Genomic DNA, 11621 nt, shown 5'->3' with positions numbered 1-11621 from the left:
TTAAAATTTAATAAAGATAAAAAATTTTTATTATTTTAATAATTTTTGTAAAGCATTACATCAAAATATAATTTCTAAAATCTTGTTTAGAATATATATTTAATATCTAAACTTTTTTGTCGTGTTTCTAAAATTTTTTAAAAAAATTTATTTACCGTTAACATTTTTTTTTAGGTTATTTTTATCAGCGATTTAAACTTTTAAATACTATTTTAGTAAATTATTTTAATAAAATAAATTGGACTGAATATTAATTGTTTGACCTAAATTATTTTTTTTATATTTGTCCATTTTATACGTATATCGTGGAGATACATCGGTATTATATTTTAATGTAAACATGAACTACTTATAGATCCCCACAATTTAGTGATAGAAAAAATATAATTTGAAGTTTTGCTTAAATATGCTAATTAATATAAAATTTGTTATGATATACTTATTTGCATTAAGATATTATTATCTTTTAATTATTTAAATTTTGCTCGCTACTCTTAAAATTTTATATGCTTTACAAATTTTAAAATAATAGTTTTAGTTATTAGTATGAAATTTAATATATTTTCAATTTATATATATATTGTGCCAATTGACCAACCGCTAGGCAGTTTTTCTTCGATTTTTGACTCCCAAACAACAACAGAGAATAAACTACCAACTTGTCTCTTGTATTTTTTTTTTAATTAGTGCGTGAGGTAAACGTTAAATGCTTAAGAAAGAATAAGGGTTTGATTTCTCTCTAAACTTAAATTGATTAAGAGATTATTTATTCATATTTACATGCACAAAACGATGTTTTAACATCAAATTAATAAAAAATTTATTTGTCAAAGACCTATCACAACAACAACAAAAATAATTTGAAAAAAATATTAGAGTAAAACGACAAATAAGTTTTTAGAGATTTACATTTTGAATAAATTAACCACAAAAAAAAATTACTAATGAAATTTGTTATGATAGTAGATATATATACATACTATCTTCAAATGAGTCCTTATAATGATAGTAAAAAGTCTTAATTTAAATATAATTTGCTCATATCTTTTATTTTTAAAGACTTTATTAGTATTTTTTTAGATTAATTTATTCAAAGTACAAATTTTTAGAGACTTATTTATCACTTTAATCAAAATATTATATCAAAATAAATAAATCCCTAATAAATAAATTCCTAACAAATTTGATACTAAAACTTAAAATAAAATTATTTTATTTAAATGAATAAGAATAAATATACCACTGACTAATTTAAATTTGAAGACAAATCGACTCCTTTTTTTTTTAGCCATCCAAATTTAACACTTAATGTCCACTTTACTAATTTAACATGTCAGATCAACAACTTTTATTAATATTTAACAACAAAACTTATAAAAGAATTATATTGTCTCACAGAGATCAGAATAAGAGTCAAAAAGACTTTTTTATTTCGTCAAAAATTGTATTGTCTTTTGGAAAAAAAGATATGGACTAGGTTGGTAATTCAGTCTCCAACCACGAACTATGAAGGTTGATCACTATTGGCCATCTCTAGAGTCTTTTCTAGTCCACCTTAGATCACTCCCTTGGCTCGGGTATTTTTGCCTTGGTACCCCTGGCCAATAGAACTTTGGTCTTATGTTGTTTTTTTCTTTCTTTTTTTTTTAGGATAAAAGTAACCAGCTCAGTGTTTTATGCCTTTTTTTTGTCATAATCCATGAGGTTAGGTCAATAGGTCCAAACCTATTTGGAATTAATACCTATTTCTCTTTCTAATTTAATAAATTTTTTAATTGCTTATTATTAAATTACTGTTGAAATAACATAATAAGTTCAATTGTAAAATATTAGATAATAAAAAATAAATTATCATATAATATTTTTAAATTTTTATTTTAAGATAAACATTAAATACTAATATGTACTTTAATTAAAATGATTAACAATAAATAAATTATTCTATAATATTATTATAGATATAAATACTATTTTTAGTCAAATAATGGAAATCTTAGAATGATAAAGGTCTGGACCATCCTGCTGTAATCATCATAAAATCATCATAATAAAATAATATGCCTACAGCCCTTCACAGTTCAAATTAATTAATATATCGTACCAATATATCATACCATACCCTGCTAGATACTGTTGAATTAGGCTGCATACACCCGCAAATTAATTTTGCCATGACTGCACATTTAGTGAAATATAACCATATTATGACACAGTGGAATATTTTTTGTATATGAAGGATAAATAAAAATTTAGACTCTCTGATTTTTTCTAAAATATAAAATATTATCATTTAACAATAAATTAGACTATACGATTCTTTTTAAAAAATAAAAAAAAACCAAAATAGTATCCTATGATTTTCTTTTCAACAATGAAAAAAAAATTCAAATTAGACCTTTTGATTTTAAAATTTTAAAAAAATTAAAATAATTAAAATTACACTCTATTTTCTCTTTTAAAAAACCATTTCCATATTTTTAAAAATCACAAAAGTTAACAATATTGTTTAATCTCACACAGGCTGAACTCGTTAAAATTTTTTAGCCTATAAAAAATACCCATTGGGCAGCTAGTTATTAACAACCTATATGTAATAGAAAGGGATGTGCCTTCTCTTGTTCTTGATAGATTTTCTTAATATTTTATATATGGGAAAGTATGAGAAGCCAATCAAATATTTATATAATGTGTATAATAGAAGTTTATGGAGTATTAGAGATATAATTATTAGTGTTACATTTTTTCATTAGCTGAAGTTTTTGAGATGAGTGATATTATGACATGGTATTTGAGCGCTAGATCCGAAAAGTCAATAGTTTGATTCTTGGTGAACTCCAAAATTAGTTTAATTTTTCGAGAAGATGTTTATTATCCCTAGTACTCGGATGATTATTCTAGATAGTATAGGGGATGTTCATTTTATAACTCACACATTGTACAAATAGTTCATTGTCTCCCTAGCGATACGTGATGGAGAATATTTTGCATATAATTAAATAATGAATAATGTTAACTCTTCGGCCTCCAGAAGCTTGACTAGCTATCCCCTCCAGGTCTTAAGAGTCATAATCTCAATATAAGAAATCAATAATTTATTATTTGAAAATATTCTATAACTTCATTGATCAAACTTTGGTGTTCAATCGATTTTTTTTCACAGTATCTTCTATTAACCCAATAAATTAAGAACTAATTTATCACGAATCTAAATTTTATTTTAAGGATTTATCGTTAGTAAATAAAGTACTGTATAAATAAAATGAGATTCAAATTTTTAACATTTATTTAAACGAATGAATAAATTAACCACTATTCTAATTCAAATTAGTTGGTAATTTAATCTAATTATATTGACATACATTTTAAACAACATAGTGCAGCTGACATTAACTATATTGTATATCATTTTATCTTTTTTCTTTTTAAATGAACGGCTAAATCCATGAGCTAGCTGTTTATCAAATAAAGATTAAGATTAGCTTTTCAAAACATGCCTTTCTTATGTAAATATGGTACTTTATATAAGCAGCTCAAGATTTCGTTGGTCGGTTATAATTAAAATATTTAGAATTTAATTCTTAGTGTCTGATTTCTCTAAATAAAAAGAAAAGTTTCACGAAAGATAATATAAAATTATAGATTGTCTACGCTTTAAGATGTACTATTTAATCACTAAATAGATAATTATTTGAAGAAGAAAAAAATCACAGAACAAATGAATGAAAAATGTAAAATTGACAAGTATAATTAGGACTGATCTGCTTGAGCTATTCATATACAGATAATTATGCTATGCTCATCAACTATAAATGATGCAATTTTTTAGCATAAAAAATGATGCAAATTATAGTTATTTTGAGTGTAAAAACTAAAAAGAAAAGACTTGTTTCTTTTCCTCAAAACTTGGAATACATATCTAAAAGCATAATAAGAGTAATAAACGCTACATTTCATGTTAAAAAATGGTATAGAAAAGACATAAAAAGAGGTACGGAAAAGGAAAAGAGATAGCAACTTGCATTTTAGATACAAGTAACATAAATTATTATTTTTATTATGCTGGATGAATATAAAAAACTCTGCTCATTCCATTGTACCGACTGAGGGCTGCTTAACTAATCAATGACTAATGATGAATGAACAATTATTTTAATTAGAGAAACAAAAATAATTATCAGATCTTGCTTTATTTAGTATTTATTAATTGTTATTAAATAAGACAAATTCTAACTATTTTTAATTCATTTATTTTGGTTATCAAACATTTTTATTTTCCTATAAAATTTTGTAGATTTATATATATCACTTAAGCATACTATCACTCTTAATTACCAACGAGCATATGAAAAGAATTACAATGAGAAGAATGCATTAAAGTTAACTAACAAAAAAGGAGTATAAATTTAAAGAGCAATAACTATAGTAGAAGAAAAAAATGCCATTAGGAAGAAGAAGAACAACAGCCTAACTATAAACGATTTAGGTAGAGATGTACGTGGTGCTTGTTATGGTGTCTATAATTATGGTGATTATGATGTTTATAGAATTTTAGCAATATTTAAATTTATTAAAATTAGAATAATATTTTTTTAAAAAAAATATAGTTTTAATTTTAGCAACACTTCAATTTAAAAAGTATCGTTAAATTTAACCGAAATAGCCACCATAACTATGAGGACAGTAGACACGACCGATGTATGGTATCTTAATCTCGTACATACATCATTTTCATCTTTCTGGTTGTCCCTGACTATATTATAATATGTTGTAATTAGTTTAATTAATGAGCAACACGCAAGATATAGTCAAATAAAGTAAAGAGCCACAATCATGATAATGACAAATAATGAGTGGTATTTCGAGAGTAGCATGTAAAGAATCTACTTTAAAGGCATTTTGTAACAGTTGGAAATGTAGAGAGCATGCAATGCATAAACGGATTCATGAGGATACTAAGATTAACGCACCGCCCAACTTATTCTTTGATATCTTCCACTCAATTATTTACTTGTATCAACAGATAGAACCATAGATGAGCTAGTACTTTTGAAATTCTTCTTTTATTTTAAAAAAAGAAAAAAGAAAATAAGGAATACCCATATATATGCTCCAGAGAATATGCCAGAATTAATGTTGCGGAGATGTAATAGCAGCAACTTAATATATAGTTAGAATTGAATGAATGAGTGTAATTTTAAATAATTATAACACTGGTGAATAACTTTTTCATTCACATATTTTTTTATTTTCACTTTACAAAATCCACCATTAAATTAGTTTATAGCAATACATGCTATCTAGTTGGAACCAAAACTAAAGTAGTAAAACAATGAGTTAACTGTCTTCCACTTAAAAGATTTAGTTGCTAGTGACTATTATCTCTGTCAAAAGACTACATAGGCTAAAGTTTCAGATTTTATGCATGTTCTTCTGTTTGATTATTTACTTTATGCGCTTGCAAGCGTTTTCACTTAAAGCAGTACCATTTTTAATCCATTGCTCACCGTAGGAATCTAGACCTCAAGTAGATTATAATAGAAACCTGTTTTAAGGAATATACCTTTTCTCGAATTCAAGATATTCAAAGTCTCAAACATGTTTTGAAGATTAATATAATAACTGGAATTGTAATAGAGAATAAAATGGAATAGTAACTATTAACCAAATGCCAATCAAAGTGCATGATTAAAGATGTGGTGAAGAAAACAGAATGAAAGAGCAAAATAATTAACACTTAAAAATTATGATATAAAAATACTTCTATACAAACATCCAATTTTGTATTGTTATATCAGCATATTTCATTCACATCATCAACCACTCTAAAATTCATACAAATAGAATGGTATAAAGTTATTTTGCACTATGTATACAAAAAAATGTATATATCTAAATTAAAAATATTAACCGTGAGATTAATAGAGTGTAGGCACAAGATTACGTGGAGATCATTGATGAATGCAGCACCAGATTAATCTCAGACCATTATTTTACCTGGAACAAATTAAAAATGCTGATGTAAGTAAGAAATATGTTTAGCTGATGAGTGCCATAATGAACATTTGATCAAATTCTGAGTATATAATACAGTTATCACCTGTATTTACTAGTAGTAACAATACCAAAAAATTCTGCTTCCCCATAAACTAGATGATTGCACAATACAAGAAACAAAGAGCGAGTATGATGCTCTGGTTGAGTGTATTTCTTGATTCTCTCAATGCACATTAACATAAGAGATATGGAGTATTCAAATTTTACATATAACAACACAAGCACTTTTTTCCCCTTATAATCTGAGGGCTGAGTTGATTTCACATTGAAACAAAGGTTCTTAAGGATCTCATTAATTAATATCCTGGTATGCAAGCTGCAATAAAAAGTCAGATATGAGGAATACTTCTATGCATGAAAATTGGTTGAATGAGAAGGTTTTACCTAGCTATGATGGAGATTTCAGACACAAGGACATTTCAATTGTCCCATGAAAGAAGTCCCTACCTTGCATTTGGATAAAATCTCATGGAAATTCATTAATAATTGGTCTATCAGGAAATATACCAGTGCTTGGAAAACCACATTGTGGAACATCTTCAGTGCATTGCATCCAAAATACAATTAGATTTTTCTGTTTGCCTCTTGGAGCCTTCAAGGAAGCTACGCCAAATATTCGCATTTGGTGGAAAAGGCATGCTAGTGATGATTTTCTCAGCTTCTTCAATTTCTCCACGTTTAGCCAGGAGGTCTACTATACAATGGTAATGATCTAGTTCTGGCTGAATCCCATAAGCAGTTCCCATCTGTTTGAAAATTTCCATCGCCTCGCTTACCAATCCACCATATCTGCAAGCAGAGAGCACTGCTCTCAGAGCTAATGCATCCGGCTTCAACCTGAATGATTCCATATTTTTGAATCTCTTTAGCGCTTCATGTGGATAACCATTCAGCCCGAGGGCAGTAATTAAAGCTGTCCATGTAATAATATTTTTGTCAGTCATTTCTTCAAAAACTTTTACCGAACTATCAATGTTTCCACACTTTCCATACATGTCAATTAGTGCATTGCAGATATAAGTGTCCCAGTTATAAAGGTTAGTCTTCATAATAAGTCCATGAAGAGAACTTCCCAGATCAAGACGACAAAGCTTGGTGCACACGCATAATATACTCATAAATGTGTAATTATCCGGTTGTATATGTGCAACATGCATATGGTTGAAAAGTTCCAAAACCTCATTATAATTATTGCTGCGAGCACAAGCTGAAATGACAAGGTTCCAGGATACAGTATCAGGGCTTTCGAGCAAAGAAAGGAACTTTACCGTTTCATAGTATTGGCAAGTCCTGTTATAGATTCCGGCAATGATGTTTGAGGGGACTAGAGGAAGTGAATTACTGACTTCCTTGACAAAAGAAAGTGCTTCAATTATGAGACCGTTTCTACTGTAAGCCATAACAAGGGAGCTTAATACATATTCATGACTTTCATACCCCATTTTTATAAGCAAACCATGGAGCTGACGCGTGTTCAATACTGATGATGACTTAAGAGAAGCAGAAAAGGAAAACTCATTAACTAAGTGACCTAATTGTAGCATTTGTCGTAGTAACATAATCGGCATGGAAGAGCATTCATTCGAGTAACCCACCATCAAAGCATTCCAAGACACAATATTCTTCTCTTCTATTTGATTAAAACATTTATGGGAACACATCATGTTATCAGATTTAGCATAAAAGTCTACCAATGCAGTACCTACAACAACATCAGATTCGAAACCATTCCTGATTACCTTAGCATGGATAGATTCTCCACAAACAAAGTTCTTCAAACTAGCACACGAGTCTATAACAGCTACAAATGTGGCCTGACTAGGCACCAATCCCCTTCTAGACATATTCACAAACATCTCCAATGCCACTTGAGGTCTCCCACTTTTCACCAATGCGTCAATAATCGTATTCCAAGACACAACATTTTCAGCCGGAACTTCTTGAAACAATCTTTGTGCCGAGAACATGGCTTTGCATTTCACATACACGTTAATCAGACAATTAACCAAAGCAATGTCACCATCAAACCCACATTTCGTCATCAAACCATGAATCATTGCACTATATTCCAAATCCTGCTCAGGATCAACAAGTCCAGACAAAACAGCCACAAAGGAACCTTCTGACAAAGCAACCCCTGTCCTCACAAGATCACGAAACAAATTCTGGCAGTCTCCCACAAATCCATTACGTGCCAGAATCAATAGCATTATATTCCAAGTCACCAGGCTCTTATGGACCATATCTTCAAATGCAATAAAAGCTTCATCCAAACATCCATGCCTCCCAAACAAACCCAACAAAGCAGTACCCACAAAAGCATCAGCATCAAAAAGTCCACTCTTGATGCTCAAAGCCTGCAACTGCATACCCTGACAAATGCTCAACAATTCACAAGATAGTAACCCACTCAAAGTATATTGTGTTGGAGAAAAGTCAGAACCCCTCATGTGGCAGAGCAGGCTCCAAGCATCACTCACATCACCACGGCGACTATAAGCATGGATGAGCATGTTGTAAGAAACTACCGTTCTTTGGGGCAATATATCAAACACTCGACGTGCATGAAGAAACTCACCAAGGGATAAGTAACGAGAAATGACATTGTTGTGGACGAAGATGGATTGGTTTGGAATGGGACCCATAGTGATAGAGAGTGCATGGAGGCATTTAGTTGCATCAAGGGTGCAAGTGATGGAACACGATTCAACAAGCTTGAGGAGGTGTTGGCCATGTCGGACAATATGTCCATGGCAACTCATGCAGCTAACAACCCCGGCGCCAGATATGGTATATTTGATTTGATTGTTTCCTAAAATGATGCAAATGAGTTCCTAAAATTAAAAATTGAGAATTTATAATATTGTGTTTTTTAATTTGATAATAATTTAAATTTTCTACATATATTACGTTATACATGAATACATCTATAAAAAGCAACTAATTGCAAGCAGCAAGCATTATTGATTAATTGTACCTAACTCAAAACGGTCCCGTTACACATTCAAATTTTTTCGTCATCCAAGATGATCCAAACCCAACAAAAACCAATCTCATTAGTAAGTGCGAGTAAAACACATTCCAACTCATCCACTAATCTAGCTGAATGATGTGCTTCACCTATTAATGATTTTCAATTGTTTTTTTTTTTTTAGTAATATTTGTGTTTTCCACCAAAAAATAAGTATGGGAACTTGTATATAAAAGAAAGCACATCATAGTAAACAACACAGGAACTACTTCCATTTAGCACGGAAATATATAGCACACAGCACCAAAAATATAGTAAGGGAAAACTTAACTAGATTGATTGAAAAAACCATTCAAACCTCCTCATTTGAACCAAACTCTCATTGATTTATGTAATCTGAACTTCAATAAACCTCAACACTTATTCACACACACAAAAACATAACAGAAAACGAACTTATTCGGCTCATAAATAAAAGCAACCAGGGGAACATGAACAACATAGGAACTACATTGATTTAAAGCAGAATTAAAACCTCCTCGATTTGATTTGAATCATAAAAACGATCCAATTTGCTCTGGTTTAATTGATCTGAATTAGAATCATCCATTATTATCGAAAGAAATTCTGGACAACAAAGAACTGATTTCACGAAGACTAGAGTCGCAAATCTAAAAATTTTGATAGAAAAGAGGATAAGTAGAAAAATCTGTGGAGAACGCAGCAAAATCAAGCAAAACAAGTGCAAGAATTCGAAAAAGAATGAAAGTCTGGCTTTTACACAACATTCAGTTATAAACAACTTGGTTTGAGATGAATAAAAGTGGCGCGTGGGGCATGTTAGGGGTCTGAGACGTATTTTCTAACTTGGTTGGACTTGGTTAGTTTATTAGCTTGGCCACCTAGCATTTACGAATTCAAAATATCAAATTTCAAATTGGAGTATATGAAAATAACAATATATACAATCTAAGTAGCTAACCATTACCAAGTATTTCAGTTTAGCAATTGAGGAACTTCTTATGTGTAGTTGTATTACCTAAATTTTAAAATAAAAAAAATTAATAAAATAAAATTAACTAATAGTGAAGTAGAACTAAATCAGTAAATTAACTAATTAGCAACATCAAGTATTAAATCAAGAAATCAACCAATGAACTAATTAGCTCAATCAGGAATTAAATCAACCAATCAACAAATTAACTAATTAGCTAAATCAAAACAATCAGTTAACTAACTAGTTTAGCTTTTTTCTTATTCGATACTATATGAGACCTCAAATACAAGAGGAGTACTCCTAGCTGAACAATTATGCTAGTCCAAAGAAAGTTCAGAAATTCAGTAACACATACACCAAGCTTCCAAGAAAACATAAAGTAACACAGGTACTACTAGTTACTGCAGCAGCATCAAGTCGTCTCCCATTACACATTATACCCCACAAGTCGTACTCCGAGCATATATATATATATATAGAGAGAGAGAGACACACACACACACACTTGTGATTTGTTATGAGTGAAGTGTGGAAAGTAAAAGCATCCAAGTGATCCAAGTTTCCAAACAATCAAGCATCAATATATAAGCACAAATAAATTAAAAAAAAAGTGAAAAAAGAAATAGAAGATGGAATGCACTTCAACAAGCAGAGTGAGAGTGATGGTAGTGGTGTTGATAGGAAGAAAGACTAGAAGACTTCTTGAAGAAGTTTAAAAAAAAGTAACAGAAAATAAAAGAGATTTGGCATTTTGTGCAAAGCCGAAAAGAAAAACATGTCATTTAATTGGGCTTTAGAGCTTACAAAAATGTGCTGATAAAAGAGAAGAGGGGGGAGGGGCTTAGATAAAAATACTAGGAGCCGTCCCTATTGGTTTTCTATACTTCTTCAAATAGATAAACTGTAATGCATAGTTGTCAGAACCGACCTGGTGAATGGTGATCGAATCGGTCAGACTACTAGGTCACTCGGTCTCTAGTTCAACTGGTGAATCACAGGTTGAATTGATTGACCCAGATTTATTTAAATAAAAATATAAAATAATCAAAAACTTAAAATTAAAATTTGGAATACATGTTTTCACAAACATTTTAACAATAATCAAGTCTCAAATTTTAAAAATAACTAATACGAAAATAGACATAAAATTTGTCAGCATTATTACAATAGTATCTTAATTTGACACAATAAGAACAACAATTCATAAACTAAGTCCAAGGAGTAATTTCAAAGCATAAGCTTCTCGCAATATATGCATAACAAATAGTTTTTCCATATTCAACTAATTGTTTACAATGGCTCCATGCAGGATCAGTTTTTCCTCTATTATTATTTGTTTGGGTTACGATTGTTGTGTCAGGAGTTGATCCTTGCTCTTGGGACAATGGTGTTTGTGGTGAATCCATCTTAAAATACCGTAAAGGAAAAAACTTCAATCAACTAAGTAACTAAGAGCAAAACCAATCAGCATCATTACAACAGCAACAATCAACAATCAACAAAACCACTGCATATTCATAATCAGCAAAACCAATTCATAAACAATTCAACAATCAACAAAATCATTCATAATCAGCAAAACAATTCATAAACCAATTC

General features: G+C 30.0%; 1 protein-coding gene across 3 annotated transcripts; it reads right to left on the bottom strand.

The window, feature by feature from the left end:
• Window positions 1-5796: 5796 nt before the first annotated feature.
• Window positions 5797-10041, bottom strand: LOC107478052 (pentatricopeptide repeat-containing protein At3g58590). Of its 3 annotated transcripts, none has more exons than XM_052259616.1 (4): window positions 10014-10041; window positions 6439-8866; window positions 6098-6370; window positions 5797-5994 (listed from the first exon to the last, which is right to left on the bottom strand). In XM_052259616.1, the coding sequence occupies exon 2, from the start codon at window positions 8814-8816 to the stop codon at window positions 6594-6596; it is 2223 nt and encodes a 740-aa protein (XP_052115576.1). In that variant the 5' UTR covers window positions 8817-8866; window positions 10014-10041; the 3' UTR covers window positions 5797-5994; window positions 6098-6370; window positions 6439-6593. The 3 variants fall into 3 exon arrangements, with proteins under 3 accessions (XP_052115576.1, XP_052115577.1, XP_052115575.1); XM_052259617.1 differs by having other exon boundaries at window positions 6098-8547; window positions 8633-8866; XM_052259615.1 differs by having other exon boundaries at window positions 6098-8866.
• Window positions 10042-11621: the final 1580 nt, after the last annotated feature.

The sequence above is a fragment of the Arachis duranensis genome, chromosome 3 (assembly GCF_000817695.3).
Source record: "Arachis duranensis cultivar V14167 chromosome 3, aradu.V14167.gnm2.J7QH, whole genome shotgun sequence".
Classification (NCBI taxonomy): Eukaryota; Viridiplantae; Streptophyta; class Magnoliopsida; order Fabales; family Fabaceae; genus Arachis; species Arachis duranensis.
This window is presented reverse-complemented; position numbering and strand designations above follow the sequence as displayed.

Excerpts from the sequence above, each read along its gene's own strand:
- LOC107478052 (XM_052259615.1), bottom strand. The coding sequence starts at position 8,816 with ATGAGTTGCCATGGACATATTGTCCGACATGGCCAACACCTCCTCAAG.